The sequence below is a fragment of the Natrix helvetica genome (genome assembly GCF_964273705.1).
Source record: "Natrix helvetica genome assembly, chromosome: 3".
Lineage (NCBI taxonomy): Eukaryota > Metazoa > Chordata > Lepidosauria > Squamata > Natricidae > Natrix > Natrix helvetica.
This window is the reverse complement of record NC_138549.1, coordinates 177392515-177412000: the sequence shown is the minus strand read 5'-3', so window position 1 is coordinate 177412000 and position 19486 is coordinate 177392515. Positions and strand designations below refer to the sequence as shown.

Here is a 19486-nt window from a genome sequence, read left to right as displayed (position 1 = left end):
TGCAGATGGGCCTCTTCACTCCTAAGTGGTGAAGGACAGAAAGTGACCAGAGCTCAGAGTCCTTGGCTTGGCATCTTCCTTGCTGACCAACCACAGCTGACCAGAGTTTTTCTCCAGCCTGGATGGGCTTCAGGACTGAACCCTGACATTTTGGGGTGCAGAGACAGCTAATTGGCAGCACACCCACCATTGGGTCTCCCCCTCTCCAGGTGGAGCTCCACATCAAGCTATCTGGGCTACTATCCAGTTACTACTACCAACTCTACATTCGTAGCCCAATTTATGCCAGGCCAAAATTCTGCCTGAGCCAGATGGATGACCTCTCTCCACCCTCTCCACCAGGTTTTCTCCAGGGGGGGGGGGCAGTGCAGGGTCACAGGATCTTGCACCAACCCTGGCAGGGTGAGAGGGAGATCAGCCACCTGGCTTGGGCAGAATTTTGGCCTGGCATAAATTGGGCTACCAATATCAGCTGCTGGAGAGAAACGTGGAAGCACCTTTTGCCAGTAGCAACTCTCTTAGCTACAGGGAAGATTCCCCTCCACCCGTGGCCCATTCCCACGCCACGTGGACGCTCCTCTCCTACCAAGCTCCCTCCGGACGATCTTGGCTTAGACCTTCAGGGGCTTCAGGAGAAGTCAAACCGGGCGCGGGGGGGGGGGGACTGGGGTGCTCGGCTCGGCCTGTCCCGCGGTTCTAAGAGAGCTGCTGAGTTCAGTCACGCGTCGGGTAGCCGCCGTGGGAAGGCAGCCGGCCCGATACGGGCGGACGGGCGTTCGGAGCAAGCGAGCGAGCGAGAGAGCGAGTGGGCTTCGGTCGCTGTCCGCGGTGGAGGTGCTGAACTGGCCAGTCCGTTCCGGGTGGCAAGGGCGACCGCGGAAGCGCTTCGCTTAACGGCTGCCCGGGCGCAGTCGGGGGTGGCGCGCAACTCAGCCAGGCTCGTGGCCGGGCGCGCGCCCAGCAAAGGACCCCAGACTCAAAGCGGCGCCCGCGGGCGCCAGCAAAACAGCGGCCAGGGAAGCTGGGCTCTTGCCTCCCCCGCTCGACGCCCACCCCGCGGGAGGGACTGAGTCGGTCTCTACGCGGAGAAAAAGGAGGGCAGCCCTCCCTCCCCTTGCTGGAAAGGGGAGAGCCATTCAGCCACCTCTATCCGCAGGGTAGGAAACTCGCGCCCTCCTTTAAAAAGGGAGGAGGGGGAGGCGCTGCCCGCCTGCCGGCCTGCTCGATCCAAGGCTTTCCCCCCTCCGCCCATGGAAGGCAGGCAGCCCCCTCCCCAGCTCCCCCCTCCCTAGCCCTCGCCCGCCCGCCGGGGCTCTGAAAAGGTCCCTTCGGAGAAACTTTAGCGATCAATCAAGCTCTGCTCCGAATCCCTCCGCCGGCGCGCAAGAGAGCGGGGGCGCGCGCGCGTGGGAGAGGGAGAGAGCGAGAGAGTGACAGCCGCGGCACGACGGCGCCCTCCGCCGTAGGGAAGAGTCCCGCAGTCTCGGGCTGGCGAGCGAAGGCGCAGGCGGCGGCGGCAGCGGCGGCGGCGGCGGAGCGGGCTGGGGACGCGGGCGGCAGCTGCTCGGCTCGGCGCCCCCCCGGATGTGAGAGGCAGCCAGGCAGGGGAGCAGGATGGGGGGCGCCTTCGGCCTGACCCTGGCGCTCTGCCACTCGCTGGGGCTCTACCTGCAGCTCGGCGCCGCTTCGCGACCCCCGCAGTGGGAGAACCAGATTTCGGGCAACGGTGAGTCGGGAGCGGGGGGGGGGGGCTGTGAAAGAAAGGGGTGGGTCTCCAGTCTCCCCCCAGGGTCGTTCGGCCGGCCGGCTGCCACGCGGGGCCCGGCTCCCCATTCCCAGGGGTACCCCCCGTGCATGGGCTCCTTGCCAGGGGCCCTCCCAGCCCTGGGGGTGGTTGGGCGACCGTGATCGGCGTGGCCCGGGTGGGCTGAGCTGTCGGCGGCTCCCCGCGGGCGGGCGGGAGCGCCCGGGTGCCGCCGGAGACGGCTTGGCCTGGCGCGCGCCCGGTGCCTCGTCGAGGGGTCGCGCCCCGTCGGCTAAGGCAGGCCGCCCGTCCGCTCAGTTGGCCGGCATCTCGGGTCCCGGCTGCGGCCGAGAAGGAGGCTCCGTCGTGCTGCCCGGGAGGGAGCGGGACATGTTACCGGGAGGGAGGCGGGGGAGAGAGAAGCGTCCCCCCCCTCAATCGCTTTGTCTTCGGGAGCGGCTGGGGGCTTCTAGGGTCACTTGCAAGGCGCCCCCCCCCCCAAGGCGGAGTTTGCGGGGTGTGGGGAGGACACACCAGGAACTAGGCAGGTGCTGATGGGTGGCGGCAAGCGACCCTCGCCCCTCTGCACTGCCTCGGGGGATCAGCAGCCCAGGCTCCGCTTTCTGCCTGGGGGGGGGGGGGCTGGGTGTCCCCGCCCGATTTTTCGGCAGTCCTCTCCAACTCCTTCCCTCCCTCCCTCCCTCCCCTCTCCGGGCTTCTGAACAGCTCTTCCCTTCTTTGTGTGAGAATATTAAAGGGGGGGTCTTTCCCATTTCCCCGGCCTCGCAGGCAAGGCAAGCTCCTTAAATGCCCCGTTTCAGGACCGGGAGCCCTTTTGCCCACCGCCGATCTTCTTTAGAGCAGGTGGCCTGGATAGGAAGGGCGGCTCCAGAGGTCGGGGGTGGTGGGCTTTGCCCACAAAGAGCTCTTGGCGAGGGTCGGTGGGGAGCGCCGCTCTTCAGATGTGCTTCCAGGAAACGGGGTGGGACTTTTCTTCTGTGTGAGAGAATGGGGGGGGTCATTTGTGCCTGGCGTTTCTTCGGACATGTCTCTGGGACAGAGCGGCGGGAAGGGGAAACGGACGAGAAGGGGACGAGGCTGGGCTGAAACGGGGGAGCAGAAGCGACGGGCCGCGTGCTGGGGCGCCCCCTCTTCCTCCCCATCCCTTGGGGCTTCCTCCGGTCTTCGCCCCCTTGCACGAGAGCCTCCTGACAGGGAAGGAAGCCGGATTAGCAACCGGTGGGTCGCTTAGCCCCCCCTCCGCCCCCCGAGGCTCCAGAAGCTTCCGAGGCCGGGAGAGCCAAGGGGCAGAGCGCCCAACCTCCGCCTGTGTACACTCGCTTTTCTCTCCGGCGGGGAAGACGCTCGCATCCGTCTCTTCTCCTGCAGGCCGCGAAAGCCTCCTGGATGCGCCAACTTTTCGAGGGATCCTCCGGGACCCTCGCAGCCTTCCCGGCCTCGGAGGCCGACCTGGAGACCCCTTTCTCGGGGGCTGTTTGGAGAGGAGGGGGAGTTGGGCTCGGACAGGGGGCACCGAGGAGCGCCGAGACGTTGCGCTGCCTTCCTCTCCCGGCGCTCCTGCAGCCTCTAGCTCAATCGCAGTTGCCCCCTGGATTCACGAGGCCACGCAGGGTGTGGAGCGCCCGGGCTGCTTATCCGGAGCTTTTGGCGTGTTTGTTTATTTGCTTGCGCGCTTGCTTTATCTACTTGCCTCCTGGTATCCGGAAGCAAGGGAAAGGCCGATGTGATGGAAGTGGCCCCGGGGGGGAGGGGCGTTTAGATGACTGGGGCTTGGTGGTCCTTTTGTTCTTTGCTGGTCCGTGGAGGGAGGAGGGTGCAAGGACGGAGAATCTTGGAGGTGGGATGGAACCTGGCTGTGGTTCTAAGTGATGGCTGCCTTTGGCCTGTCATCTATCATCTTAACCCTAATTCTCGCCCTGATGATGTCACCTCGTTTGATAAGGAGATGTCTTTAAGAAAACTGCCAAACTCTGAAAGCACCAAAGAGCCCACAGTCCTCCTCCTCTTCCTCTTCCTCTTCCTCTTCCTCTTCCTCTTCCTCTTCCTCTTCCTCCTCCTCCTCCTCCTCCTCCTCCTCCTCCTCCAAGGACCCCCCAGTTCAACCCTGAGCTACAGATATTCATCCCTTCTCCTCCTGCTGCTTTCCTTCCTGCTCCTCCTTCTCCTCCTCCTCTCTACAACCCCCCACCCCACCCTTCTAGCACTGATGATGTTCCCTAGTTGGCTCATGAAACATCTGCAAGAAAGCCACCCAGCTCAGAGAGAACCAAAGATCCCAACCCTGAGCTACAGATTTCCTCTTCTGTCCGTGTCAACAATCTTGGCTGGTCGTGAGTGAAGGTCTCTGCCAGAGGCTGAAGCAACCTGACTTTTTCTGACCCTGCATCAGCTTGGGAGAGAAGAGCCCCAGATATTCGGGGGGGGGGACATTATATACTGGGTGGATTCACTGGGCAGTTCTGTTCACACAGGACGTTGTTCCCAAGCAAATGAACCCTGTTCTGACAGGAGGAGTCAGTCGACTGTCTCGTAGCCTGCGGAAAGGAGGGAGGCAGGTTGGACTATCGACATTAGCAGACGAAATCGCTTGTGTGAACTCAATTTCGTGGCCCCGCAGGGTCAGGAACAACGCAGCAGGGCAAGGAATCCCTGCTCGGACTGTCAGGGCCTGAGTTCAAGACATGCCAAGGAGAAAGTGCCAAGGGTGGGCAGGGAAGAGGCGAGGGGGCTGAGGGAAGTGGGAAAAGAGCCTAAAAAGGAACAGATCCAGCTCAGGAGCCAAGCTGCCTTCCAAAATAGGAAGGATGCATCCCGTTCCCAAATCTGGAAAGGTTGACCAAGAAACACTTCAGGGGTGTCAGTGAACAAATTATGTCCACCCCCCCTCTTTTTAACAGTTTATTGATATATTTTCAATTAACATACATAAGTGATTTGTGAACAGCTATTGTCTGGGTCAATTTGCTTACATAATAGTCTATAATATGATAATATATTAAACATAAGGCATACATGATAGTATTTTTCCAATTTCCGATTTCTCCATTCCGTCCACTCCTAAATGTCTTTCTGAAGGGGGGGGGATATGTCAGGGACATTTGTCTCTGCAGGGGCTTCTTGTTTCCGGAGTCCCCTCTGCTGCAGGCTGGTTCTTTGGTGGGCCCTGGGAAGGGGGGGCCAGGGAAGGGCCAGGAGTGGGGAGGGGCCCATGATGGTTAACTTTCGTGGGTGTGAAATACGTTGTGATTTGCAAAGCTGCTTGTTTCCGGCCAAAGGAATTCCGCAACGGTGACCCTGGATGGGGGGCTTATTGGTAAGGAGGGTCATTTTGGAGTGGAAGGAAAGCTGGTTTGAAGTGACGGGCATCCCGGGACAAACCTGGATAGAGAACGAGGTGCTGGGCTGAGCTGAGAGGCCATATTTCTCCTCACTGACACTTAAAAAGGCAGAAAGTAGCACAAGGTGACCTCCAGCCCTCCCCTGGTGTGTACACATACACACACACACACACACACCACCTCCTATGGCAAGGATAGGGAACCTAAGGCTCACAGCGCCCTCTCAGTTGCCCCGGCTCAGCTCTGCCGTGCATGCGCACATGCCTCTCCAACCATCCAGCTGGGCTCCAGGGCTCTGCTGTGCATGCGTGGGGGGTGGAGCATATGCACATGTGAGGCGTGTGCATGCAGGGTGCACACATGTATGGAGCAGGACACGTCCTCGGCCCTGTATACATTGCATTTGGGGGCCTTGCGTGCACTTTGGGCACTCAGTCCACCTCTGTCCTATGGGGTGACGTATTGGAATCAAGGCAACTCAGTGATGGGTGGTTTGCAACGAGGAGCAGAACGGGGGGGGGGGGCTGCATTTCTCCGTCTCCCTACTAGGAGAGCCCCTCCCTTGGCCCCTACTCTGGAGTAGAACTAGAATGAACAGAACAACTTTCAATGTCAGGCTTTGGAGGCCCAAGTGCTCAGACACCCATCCAGACCCACCCCTTGGACGGAGCCCCCCCATTGCCAAGCAGTGATTCCAAGCTCTCTCCCTTCGGCTCTCCCTTGAGGTGGGCAGGCTGGAGCCCCCCACCAGGGCAAAGGGAGTGGAGGAAGGGGGTGCTGTGACCTGTGGAGGGGTGGGGGGCAGCGCCTGCTCTCTCTTCTTTCCCCAGGGAGAGGCCCTCCCCCACACTGGGGAGGATCCCGTAGTTTTGCCAGCCTCCAAAGACGCTGCAGGGTGTGTTCTGAAGAAAGGAGCAACACCAGCCTTTAGACTTATATGCCGCTTTTCACAGGGCTTCCCAGCCCTCTCGGAGCACTTTACGGAGTCAGCCTCTGGCCCCCGACGAGACGGGTGATCCATGATGCATTTCAAGCAGCTTCGCAAAGGGAACGCTGAAGGATATCTATTTCATCTCTATTTATGTCTTCTACATTGTTGGATCAGCATTGGGGTTCTGCTGCGGGGGCCAGTTGGAGGACAGGCAGACACACCTTCTGCAACACCCTGCTGGCCGAAAAGGGCTGGGGGGGGGCATGCATGCCTCCCCCGTGCCCCGTTTTCAGCCTGGATGGCCTCCTGCAGCACTTTGCCAGCCAAAACAGGGCACGCGGCCTCCCCTGCGCCCCATTTTGGCTGTCAGAGGCCCTGTGGGCTGGTCCTTCCAGGCTGGCCCCACAGACCAGATTTAAGCCCCCCACAGGCCGGATCCAGGGTCTTAATTTGACACCCCTGATTTATATGTATCTATTTATTTATAGATTTACATGGCCGTCCACTCACTTTCAGTAACTGTAGGCAGGTTTCAAACAGAAAATCTATCTATCTATCTATCTATCTATCTATCTATCTATCTATCTATCTATCTATCTATCTATCTATCTACCTACCTACCTACCTACCTATCTATCTATCTAATCACTATGTTATTCATAGGTGGGGGAGGAGGAGGAGGAGGGAAGAAAGAGGAGAAGGGGAGGGGAGGAAGAGGAGGAGAAGGAGGAGGAGAGGAGGAGGAAGAAGAGGAGATGGAGATGAAGAAGGAAAAAGAAAAGGAGGAGAGAGAAGAAGAAGAAGAAGGAGATGGAGGAGAAGGAAAAGGAGGAGAGGAGAAGGGGGGAGGAAGAGGAGGAGGAAAAGGAGGAGAGGGGGAGGAAGAAGAGGAGAAGGTGGAGGGGAGAAAGAGGAGATGGAGAAGGAGAAGGGAAAGGAAAAGGAGGAGAGGAGGAGAAGGGATGGGAGGAAGAGGAGGAGGGAAGAAGAGGAGAAGGAGGAGGGGAGGAAGAGGAGATGGAGAAGGAAAAAGAAAAGGAGGAGAGAGAAGAAGGAGATGGAGGAGAAGAAAAGGAGGAGAGGAGAAGGACGAGAAGGGGAGGAAGAGGAGAAGGAGGAGGGGAGGAAGAGGAGATGGAGATGGAGAAGGAAAAGGAGAAGGAAAAGGAGGAGAGGAGGCAAAGCAGAAATAGAGACTCTAGATGGCTTAAAAACAAATCCCTCTCTCTCTCTATTGCTGCATAGGGGGGTCTACCTACCGTCTCTGTCTCCGTAGCCCGTCTCTACCCTGCATATACCATCCCTATGCCTGGATCCTGGGTTTCTCATCCATCCAGAAGGAGGAAAGGGGCAACCCCTGAAATGAAACCCTGGGATGGAAGTTCAGGGATTTCGCCTCTTCTCTGCCCCAGAAAAACCTTCCGGCCTTCTTGGTGTTTTCATTCTACAGAAAGCAGATGAGCAGGGAAATTTCCAAGCAAAAGAAAAGCCAAATCTTAATGGGGTTTAAGTAGGAAAAAATATTCTCTTTTCTCCCACTCTGAGATCTCTTCCATTTAGGATGTCAATCACCCAGTCAATAAATCAGCTGCTCTCTCCCCTCCCCCCCCCCGAAAAACCCTGCGCACTTGACTTCAAAAGAGCCGGCCGGCTGAGCGGTTATGTAAAACAGCCCTTCGCCCTTCATTAAATGCCGCAAAGAATATCCGAGGTTGCATCTTCAGACTGTTCAGCAGGATCTTGGGGGGCAAAGGTGGCGAGGGAAGCCAGAGACCCCTCCCCTCTTTTTTGGAGGTCCTGTAGGCCTCCAGATTGCTGGACTTGGGTGCGAATCACGCCTCAACCAACTGCCCAATTTCCAGCAGGTGGGTTTTACTGTGTGAAATACCACTTCTCCTCCTTCTCCTTCTCCTGTCTCCATCTTCCTTTCTTGTCGTCCTCCTCCTCCTCCTCCTCCTCCTCCTCCTCCTCCTCCTCCTCCTCCTCCTCCTCCTCCTGTCTCCATCTTCCTTCCTTCTCCTCCTTTTCCTCCTTCTCCTATCTCCATCTTCCTTCCTTCTCCTTCTACATAACTTCTCTCCTCCTTTTCCTCTCCTCCTCTTCTTCCTCCTCTTCCTCCCCCTCCCCCTCTTTCCCCTTCCACTTCTCATCCACTTTTACCCCCAAGTGAAGATCTTCAACCATCCTTTCTCACACTGCAGGCTTCTTGTAAAGGCCAGCCTGGCCCCGACCTCCCTGGTTGCTCCTCAGGGAGAGTCTTCCTGTCCAAGGAGGCTCTGATTAGATAATTTGGACGAAGGCCTCCCAAAGAAGGGACCTGGTTGATCAGCCGCTTCCCGTGGAGTCTCTGGGCAAGGAAGGCCTCTCTAGCAGACAAAGCTCCCCCAGCAATCTCGGTTGGATTTTTCCTGGATGCTGCTCCTGTTAATCCTACATTTAGTCCCAGAAAGAAACGAAGTATGTCAAGTCTAGGGAAGAGAAGGACCAGGGATGGCATGGTAGTGAGGCAGCAGGTAAATAACCCCCTCATTTGAAGGGAATAGGAGCCCCCAGACTCCTTGATAAAATGCCTTGGTAAAAGCATTAATTAAGTCCGCATATTAAAAGGACTTTTGTAGCTGGCATAGAAAATATTACACATCTTAGTGACACATAGCTTACGAAACGCTTTATGGAAGGGCACAGAAAAACAGATGTTGTAAGATAAGAAATGAGGAAGTGGCATTTAGCATTTTAATCAACTTTATGTAGAGATTGCTTAGGCTAACAAATCATTTCTCTTTTTTTGTACAATGTTAGCATTTTCTACTTCTCTTTCTTTGTAATCAACAAATTCACTTCTGTTTCTGTAAAATGTCAAAGAGAATATTTGTAACATTTTACTGTAAAAGTTGTAATAATGACAAGTCCAAAATGTACCTCCCTTTGACCCTCCTTTTTCCTTGGATGAACACGCCCGTGTAACCCCCAAAATTCCGAAGGGGTATTAAAGCTCTGTCCTGGCCTACTCAGGACAGTTCAGACTTTGCTGTGTTAAACGCTCTGAACTCTGATGCATCATTAAAAACCTGTTTCTCTTTTACCTTGTGGTCTCAAGTCCTATTTTTGGCTGACTGAGGTTTCCTACCACAGTCTGCCGCAACAGTAGCATCTTCTAGTATTTGAGGGGCTGCCACAAAGAAGAGAGCCTATTCTCCAAAGCCCCTGAAGGCAGGACAAGAAGCAGCAGGTGGAAACTAATCCAGGAGAGAAGCAACCTTGAACAAAGGAGAAACTCCCTTACAATTACAACAACTAACCAGTGGAACTGCTTGCCTCCAGAAGCTGTGGGTGCTCCAACACGGGAAGTTTTTAAGAAGAGACTGGACAGCCATTTGTCTGAAATGGTTTAGGGTTTCCTGTCTGAGCAGGGGGTGGACTAGAAGACCTCCAAGGTCCCTTCCAACTCAGTTGTTCCATTCTATTCAATTTGTTAGCACCTAATTGGACACTTCTTGGCATGGGTGGGGGTGGGCAGGGGAGAAGGGGACATGGAAAAGTTAACCATATACTTTGGGTGGGAAAACCTCAGATCCAGCTTCACCTCTTCTGCAACTACTTGGCTTTAGGACAGTCTCCCTTTGGCTAACCATGATGGACCTCAACGCCTCTCTTCTCTAACTGACCAAGCAGGGACGGCTGTCACGGGATGAAGAAAATGGAGCCAATTCCTTTAACAGCTTAACATCTGTATTGGCAAGGGGATGGAGTGGAGTTCCAGAGCAGTTTTCGTCATTCCAACCCATCGCTTGTTGTGTGGACCTAAAGGGCCACAGTCATAATAATGTCCTCCATTCAGTTGTGTCCAACTCTTGGTGCTTCTCTGGGCCAGGTGGTCTGGGCATGGGTAGTCTAGTGAAGAGAAGGACCAGCAGTCTTTGAGGGGCTGCCCCAGAGAGGAGGGGGCCAAGCTGTTTTCCAAAGCACTTTGGAAGGCCAGAGAAGGAATAACGGATGGAAACTGACCAAGGAGAGATTCAACCTGGAAATAAGGAGGAATTTTCTGAGGGTGAGAACCATCAACCGACGGAACAGAAGTTGCCTTCGGAAGTTGTGGGAGCTTCATCCATGGAGGCTTTCAAGAAGAGACTGGAACAGACTGCCATCTGTTAAAAATGGTGTAGGGTCTCCTGCTTGGGCAGGGAGGTTGGAATAGATGACCTATAAGGTCCCTTCCAATTCTGATCATCTGTATCTGGAGGTCTCCCCACATCCTCCAATCTTGGACAATTTCTTTGAGTCCTTCTCTGCTCTGGCCAGTCTCAGCTGTGATGGTGTCCAGCCTCCGTGTTCCTTGGTGGCCTGGCTTCCTTTGGCCACAAACTCTTCCCGACATAAATGCTTCGCCCAGTGAATTTCCCTGCACGATGCAACCAAAGTAAGTGAGACGGAGCTCCGTGGTTTTGCCTTCCAGGGGCAGGATCGGTGTTATGCACTGCAGAGCTTGGTGTGTTTTTCCAAACGGTGCATCCAATGAAGTCCTGCATCCCACCTCAACAGCCCCCCCCCCCAAAAAAAACCCTGGTTGGATGTATTTCCTCCAGCAGTCCACTTTGTGCTACAACCGCAAGGCCTCTGTGTGAGTGTGTGTGCATGCGTTGTATTTTGTGTGTGTGTGTGGAGATGCTTCTCCATCTCAAGAGCTGCTACGGTTTCCGCAGCATCTCAGCTTTTGTGCGCACAGGAGGCCTGGAGTACGTGTGTCTGCGTGTTGCAAGAGGAGACCTGGAGACTTTGGGGAGGGGGATTCCCCCCTTCCTCTCCATATTCCTGCTTTCGCCAGGAACAGCTTGTCTTCCTCTTCCAGAGCAGCGAGTAATTATGGCTTTCCTCGGTGGAGAATCTATTCTTAGCCTTTCAAAGGAGCATCGGAGCTGCCAACTTCTCGCCTTCTCAAAGACGCCTCTGCTTTCTTCCCACAGCCAGGGAGGGAGGCGGGTTCAAATGATGCAACTTTGCCCAGAAAAGGAGCCCCTTTTACAAAACGGCCTATTACACACACACACACACACACACACACACACACACACAAACGCCCTCCCCTCTTTTTATGTGCCAGCACAGGAGGCTGTGTGTTCAGTTGTGGTGATGGGGGGGGGGAATAACAGAGTTGGAAGGGATCTGGGAGGCTGCACCCCCTTATTGGATCACGGAGTTTGCTGTATTTTTAAGCAGACCAACGTATTGCTATTTTTAAGAGACTCCAGCATTTTAGATGCATAAATCCAGGTGGGATTGGGATAGTTCATGTTGGGGACTTCTAAAGCGGAGGCCATCTCTCTCTCTCTCTCTCCCTCCCTCCTTCCCTCCCTCTCTTTCTGTCCCCTCTCTCTTTCTCTCTTCTCTTTTCTCTGCCTCTTTCTCTCTCTTTTCCTGCCTCTTTCTCTCCTTATTTTTCTGCCCCCTCTTTTTCTCTCTCTCCCTCCCTCTCTTTCTTTGCTCCCTCCCTCTCTCTTTCTCTTTCTTTCTCTTTTCTCTGCCTTTCTCTTTCTTTCTGCTTCTTTCTCTCTTTATTTTTCTGCCCACTCTTTCTCTCCCTCTCTCTCTTTCTTTCTCTTTCTCTGCTCCCTCTCTCTTTCTCTCTTTCTCTTTTCTCTGCCTCTCTCTCTCTTTCTTTCTCTGCCCCCTCTTTCTCTCTCTCTCTTCTCTGCGCGTGCATGATATTATTTATTTATTTATCATGTGATGAAAACAGGACAAAGTGAAGTAAGCATTTGCACACACACTTCACATTAGCTCATGCAAAACAGGGGATTCAGCAGAGGCCTCCTAACTGGGTGTCCTGCTCAGCTCTCCGGGCCTGGAGGGAGAATCTTGCACAATGGGCTTGGTAGTTTTCATATTGGCACCCCAATCGCAACAAGGGGGAGGTTTCCACCCCCACCGATTACAGGGCAGAGGCCCTCCTAATCCTCCAGGATCCGCCTAATTCTGTGCAGTTTGGGCCAGACGGAGCGAGGCAGGTCAGAGCCAGGTGGGTTGGCAGAGGGAGGGATCCCTGATGGTCAGGCCACAGGGAGGGGCCTTGGACCCTTCCTCTCTCCAGGCATTCTGGGGGTTAAATGGGGGGGGGGTGTTGAGGGAACGGCTGTTTTCCATGCTGGCTTAGGAGCCTTCAGCCTTGTGATGGGCTGGACATTGTCCTGGTGAAGAGGGGGGGGGGTCTCGTAGTTCAGCATCCTGGACCACAGCTGGCATAGCTGTCTTCTAATGGGGGGGCAATGTGGGCGTTGCTAAGTATGGGTAACCAGGGCACAGGGGTGGGGTACAATAGGCCAGAGATTATACACAATGATTAGATAGACAGACAGACAGACAGACACACACACACACAGAGAGATGGTAAGTAGGTAGGTAGATAGACAGATTGACAGACTGACAAATAGGTAGGTAGGTAGGTAGGTAGGTAGGTAGGTAGGTAGATAGATAGATAGATAGATAGATAGATAGATAGATAGATAGATGATAGATAGATAGATAGATAGATAGATAGATAGATAGATGATAGATAGATAGATAGATAGATGATAGATAGATAGATAGATAGACAGACAGACAGACAGACAGACAATTGACAGACTGACAAATACATATTGACGGACTGACAACAGACAGAAAGACAGATAGACATATTGACAGACTGACAAACAGATAGATCGATAGATAGACAGACAGACAGACAGATTAAGAGACAAACAGACAGACAGATAGACAGACAGACAATTGACAGACAGACTGACTGACAGACATATTGACAGACTGACAAACAGATAGATAGATAGATAGATAGATAGATAGATAGATAGATAGATGATAGATAGATAGATAGATAGATAGATAGATAGACAGACAAACAGACAGATAATGTCGATAGACAGGTAATGATGAGAGGGAGAGAGGGAGAGGGGGGGATGGATGAGAGATTTATGGCCCCCTCCCCTACAGCAGGGCAGACTAAAGCCAGCCCCTTCTCGGTGGGCTCTAGAGAGTCAGGGAGGTCTGGCTTGGGGTGTGGGTGTGGGGGGGGCACTAGAGGAGGAGGAGGGGGATCTGAATCACTTGTGGAGTTTCCTGGCCTTCCGTCGGGTCGCTGCGTCCTCTGCTTTCCCCTCCATTCCTGCCCTGAGATTTTGTAGCTGCTCAGAACTGACAGAGCCGAGTGGCATAAAAACCCTGCAATACTTGGATGCGTCTCTCAGGTTGAGTCCTGGCAACGGTTTTCCTGGGGCTGAGAGAGAATGAAGACCCGAGAGCCCCGGCTGGCTTGGTGACTAAGACGGGGCTAACTCCCACCGTTGACTCTGGGTCGCCCGCCGGGTGCCGTCTGCAGGCCCCCCAACGGCCCCCCGGTCGCCTCTCCTTCTGCAATGACTTTGGAGGGCAGCTGAAGTGAGACTGATGGGTGACGGATTGAGAGTCTGCATGGAGACTCAGTGGAAGGGCTCTTCCCTCCAGAGGATGAGGGGGCTCCAGGAGATGCATTTAGACAGGATGGTATGTAGGGCTTGCTGCCTTAGGTAAGGGGTTGGACTAGAAGATCTCCAAGGTCCCCTCCAGCCCTTCTCTTCTCTCCATTCCATTCTATTTTATCTTTTCTTTTCTATTTTCTATTTATTTTCTATGTTCCATGTTCCATTCCATTCCATTCTATTCTCAATTCTATGCTATTCTATATTCTGTTAAATTCTGTTCTATACTATTCTATTCTATCTTCTATTCTATCTTCCATCTTTTATATGACCCTCTCCTACCCTCTCCTCAGTTCCCTCTTTCCCTTTTCCAGATGTTAATTCACATTCTTCTCTCTGCCCACCCACAACCTCTCCTACTGCTGCTGTTTTCACTCTGGGTTTTTGCAAACTTTGGGGTGGGGGCTCTGCTGATCTGGGATCCTGGATGAGGTCAGGGCAGCCCAGAGCCCACCACCGTCTGGCCCAGGGTGAGAGTTCCTGGAGGAGCCTCCTTGTCCTTCCAACTGCCCTGTGTCCTGGGGCTGAGCCAGGACCGGCCATGGTCCAGCTGTTACACCCGGGTCCCCCTCCCACGAGGGCATCCATGCATTGTTCAGGCTAATCCACTGGGCCCCGGAATGCCAGCTCGGTTGCCTTGGCAATAGGGATATTTTCCCCATTTTTTCCTTGAGTGGGTTTTAGGCTTCGGAAGGAAGGTGTGAACGGTTGCCGGGAGGCTCCCGGCGTTTGCTGCAAAGATGGGGATGTTTTTGCAAGCTCCCAATTTTGGGTCAGGTCTAATCTCTTCATTTGGCAGCTTGTCAAGGAAATTTAAGTCGGAAATGCAGATACAGAGGCGAAATGTTGGAATGGATCAATGAGCAAAGTGGTGCAGGCAGAAGGAAGGCGAAGAGACTTGTGGTGCAAGAGAAATCGGACTGTAAATGTTCTGGGGAGGTGGGGAGGGCCATGTCAATCAGGGCAGGAGAATGGCCACAAGCAGACAATCGAAGCAGCTGCAAAGGGCTCGGGGCTTGTGTCAGAATAGAGCTGGAAGGGACCTCGGAGGTCTTCTAGTCCAGCCCCCTGCTCAAGCAGGAGACTCTATACCTTCTCAGGCAAATGGGTGTCTTCTTAAAAACCACCAGTGATGGAGCACCCACAAATTCTTGTGGCAAGCAGTCCCACTGGTTAATTATTCTAACTCTCAAGAAATTTCTTCTTAATTCTAGGTTGAATCTCTCCTTGATTAGTTTCCACCCGTCACTTCTTGCCCTGCGTTCCGGTGCTTTGGAGGATAACTTGACCCCCCCCCCTCTGTGGCAGCCCCTCAAACAGTGGAAGACTGCTTTTCTGTCTCCGCTGGTCTTTCTCAGCCATGCCCAGTTCCTGCAACCGTTGTTCGTATGCTTTAGCCTCTAATCATCTTTCTTGCTCTTCGTACTCTTTCTGGAGTCTAGAATTCACCTTGAATCCTGCCTACTGTTTCTAGCATCCTGCAGTGCCAGTCCGGGGGGGGGAGGGGAGTGTCATGCGAGGCAGCAGGTCATTTAAGTCCCTGCCGAAGACGAACTGATGGGCAGCCAAATCGATCAAACAAACAAATACTGTAATTTTGAATGAGGTTGTAAATGCACAAGGAGCCACCAGGGGGCGCCCACCCATTTCCAAGGCAATTGGTCACCATGGAGCCCCCATTTCCAATGGCTAAGCGAGACATTTGTTAAGTGAATTTTGTCCCGTTTTACAACCTCTCTTGCACAGTTGTTAAGTGAATCACTGCAGACAGTAAAATGGTTGCTAAGTGAATCCGGCTTCCCCATTGTCAGAAGTTCTCAAAAGGAGATCATATCATCCCAGGACTCTGCAACCGTCATAAATATGAGTCAGTTGCCTGGATTTTGATCAGGTGACTCCAGGCATGGTCGTAAGTGTGAAAAATGGTCACAAGTCACTTTTTTCAGTGCTGTTGTAACTTTGAACAGTCACTAAATGAACAGTTGTAAGTCAAGAACTCAACTCCCATCATCCACAGTCAGAGGTTGGGGGAGGGGGGGGAGGAGAAGAAGCAATGGATGGAAACTAATCAAGGAGAGAAGCAACCTGGAATTGAGAAGAAACTTCCTAACAGTGAGAACCATTAACCAGTGGAACTGCTTGCCACCAGAAGTTGTGGGTGCTTCATCACTGGAGGTTTTCAAGAAGAGGCTGGGCAGCCATGTGTCTGGAATGGTACTATAGGGTCTCCTGCCTTGAGTAGGAGGTTGGACTAGAAGACCTCCAAGGTCCCTTCCAGCTCTGTTATCCTTTTCTTATGTTATTCAGTTCTGGTGGATGATTAGTCGCTGAACTGAACTTTTCCTGGCTTTGCACACGAATTGACAGTGCAAATTGGGGAGAAGATGGCAGCAAGGAGGTCAGGAGCCACTCCCACCCACCCACCCACCCACCCACCCACCAGGCTTGGCATTCAGCACATTCGCCGTGGCTGCCAAGGCTGCTCCCTTCGTTGAAAAGGGCACCTGCAGAATTGCAGGAAGCTGTTTCCGAAAGACAGAACAAGGATGGCCAGATGGGGGCTGAGGAGAGCTGTAGTCCTGCTTGCTGCTGGTGGGGGGAGGGTAGGCCAGGCAGCCAGTAGAAAAACAATCCTCTTCTAGCACTGATGATGTTCCCTAGCTGGGTCATGAAACACCTGCAAGGAAACACCCAAGCTCAGAGAGCACCAAGGACCCCCCAGTTCTCCTTCTCCTGTTTCTTCTCCTTCTTGCTCTGCAAACCCCCCTCCCTTCTAGCCCTGATAACGTTACTTAGTTGGGTAATGACATGTTTGTAAGGAAACAAGGCTCAGAGAGCACCAAGGACCCCACAGTCTTCATCCTCCTTCTCCTCTCCACAAACCCAACTCCCTTCTAACACTGATGATGTTCCCTTGTTGGGTCATGAAACATCTACAAGGAAACAAACAAACTCCAGGAGAACCAAGGACCCCACAGTCCTCCTCCTCCTCCTCCTCCTCCTCCTCCTCCTCCTCCTCCTCCTCCTCCTCCTCCTCCTCCTCCTCCTCCTCCTCCTCCTCCTCCAATCTGTGCCCTGAGGGTCTCCTAAATAGTGCAAATGGGTGTGGAACCTTCCTGCAACTGCTGAAAGGAATCCGCTGTAAAGAGGAGACAGGTGGCGTCAACTCCAAGTGGCCTCCGTGACCCTCAGAGAGAGTGCGAATGACCAGATGACTGCAAGGAATATAAATCCTTCCATCCACCACCGTTCAGTCAGAACCAAAGAAGCTTCTTGGATGAGAAGCGAAACATCTTCAAGGGAAAACAGAAAGCCCAGTTGCCTTTGGGAAAAACACCGTTGGGATGACTCCGGGGCTGTTGCGATGGTCACAAGGGTGAGATCTGGTCATAGGTTTTTCAAGGCCAGTATAACTTCAAATGTCATTAAAAACCCACCCTCCATTTTCACGGCTTCTTTTCGAAGGACACAACAATTTTCCGTGATGCAACCCATTTTGGGAACTCCCAACTTTGAAGGAGCAGCTTCTATGGCTGTGAGATGCTTCCATAACGTTGTTTCCAATCCTCTTTTGTCCCCGGGGCTCAGTGGGCAGGAGGCAGCCATGGTAGCAGCAGGAAATGGCTCTCAGGCCTGGAGCCCTCTTTTCTTTGGGGTCTTTGGCCTGCTACCCTTTCTATTCTTCTACCATGCCTTTTCTATTGTGGGGAAATAGGAGGAGGGATTGTACGGAGGTAGATGACATGCAGCCATAACAAGATTCTTTCTAGAAAGCCAAGGTCATCCTTTGTCTCTGCACTTCTGCACCTGACCGGAACTGGATGGATGAAAGCTGCCAGCGTGGCAGTGGGAGATTGGACCCTGTGATGGACTGGTGGGTGTGGGGGGGGAAAGATCTTGGACTTTCAACTGGGGAGGGGGGAACCAGGAAGCTTTCAGATTTGGGTTTTCCCAGATGTGCCAACATGGCTCTCTTCATAAATGAGAACTTTGAGCAATACTTTTGCCTCGGACTCTGATTTAATTTTGGATGCTATTTGGAAACCTGACAATGGCTTTACCATAGCTGGCATTTCCCGGGTGCAGATGGGGAAGCTGTGCAGCCACCAGCCCTGCAGAGAAAGGGATCTTGGCGCACGTCCCCCGCTCGCGTCTCAATCCCGGTTTGGGGCAGAGTTTCACCCAAGGGCCAGGCAAGCACAATCGGTGGGGATGCCATTGAACTGCAAAACGACACATCACGCGTGCTCCAGATGGGAGGCTAATTTTAGAAATGTTCCACTGAAGGCAGGCGGTGCAGCACCGGGCGGCCGCAGCTCCATTGCAGAAGGTGGGTTTTCATGCGGGAGGACTCGGGCTCAGTGGTGGGCATCCCTCCTGCTGCTTGGTGGGACAAAATAGCTGAGATGATGACCAGTACAGAACAGAACAGAACAGAATAGAAAATTAGGTATTTTACCTTCGATCATTACTTCATTCATGACTTCTAGTAATGGAACGGCCAAGGATTTTTCTAATGTTCTATAGAATTCCACAGGAAGGCCATCCGGTCCCGGGGCCTTCCCATTATTTTGTCTTTTAAGGGCCTCAGTTAATTCCATCATTGTTATTTTATCTTCAAATATAGTTCTAGTATCATTTGGTATTTGGGGGAGTTTGGCGTTTTGTAAATATTGTTTCACTTCTTTCTCTTCTATGTTCTCTTGTTCATACAGCTTGGCATAGTAATCTTGAATAATTTTCCTTTTTTCCATATTTCCATGATGCAATTGTCCTTGTTCATCTCTTAGTTGTAGTATTTTCTTGGTCTCTCTTTCTTTTCTCAGTTTATAAGCCAGCCATCTGCCTGGTTTATTTGCATTTTCAAAATAGTTCTGTTTGGCGCCTCTGATTTTTTGGGCCAGGTCCTCCTTTTCCAATAGGTCAAGTTTGTGTTTTATTGTGTCCATCTTTATTTTAATCTCTTTCTTTTGTGGAGATTTCTGTAGTTCTTTTTCCAATGTGCTGTAATCTTTTTCTAGATCCTTAGACACTTGTCTTTTCTTTAAGTTTCTCTTTCTTATATAGTCTATTATCAAACCTCTAGAAAAGGCCTTCATTGTATCCCAAAGATTCTGTAAAGACGTATCTTCTTTTTTGTTTTCTTTAAAGAAGAAAGTCAATTCTTTTTCCATTTTCTTTACAAATTCTTTCTCTTTCAATATCCTGTTATCTAGTGTCCATCTCGATCTTCTTCTTTGTTGTCTCCAACCTATTGCCATTGGATTGTGGTCTGCCCAGATGTTTGGTTCAATCTCCACATCTAGTGCGCTGCTGGATATGCCCGTTGAAGCCCAAATCATATCAATTCTAGAGAACGATGAGTTGGAGGCATATATTACATATATTACATTAATACCCAAAGAGGAGGCAGACTATACGCAAATTAAGAACTATAGACCTATCTCCTTGTTGAACTCAGACTATAAACTATTTGCCTCAATACTGGCAGAGAGACTGAAAAAATACCTAAATGGGTTTATCCACCCGGACCAAAATGGTTTTTTACCAAAGAGGCAAATTAGAGATAACATAAGGACAATTTTAAATACCTTAGAATATTATCAGGTCCACTCTGAGAAGCAAATGGCTTTGATTTTCTTGGATGCGCAGAAAGCCTTTGATAACGTGAATTGGACATTTATGACTCAACAAATGGAACAAATGAATTTTGGTAAGAATTTTATTCAAGCCATACAAACGATATATCACAAGCAAACAGCCAAGATAATGATAAATGGAGAGCTGACGGATCCAATTGAAATTAAAAGAGGTACGAGACAAGGCTGCCCACTGTCACCACTGCTTTTTGTTTTAACATTAGAAGTACTAAATAGAAAGATTAGAGAAGAGGAAGAAATAAAGGGAATGACCATTAAAAAGGAAGAATACAAGTTGCAAGCAT

At 52.1% G+C, this 19486-nt stretch overlaps 1 protein-coding gene across 1 annotated transcript in view; it reads left to right on the top strand.

The window, feature by feature from the left end:
- Positions 1-1444: 1444 nt before the first annotated feature.
- The window catches only part of VSTM2L (V-set and transmembrane domain containing 2 like), a 57701-nt gene continuing 39659 nt past the window's right edge, over positions 1445-19486 (top strand). The window contains exon 1 of the mRNA XM_081948131.1: positions 1445-1726. Within this exon, the coding sequence (XP_081804257.1) occupies positions 1615-1726 (112 nt within the window). The 5' untranslated portion in view covers positions 1445-1614. The remainder of the gene's footprint in view (positions 1727-19486) is intronic.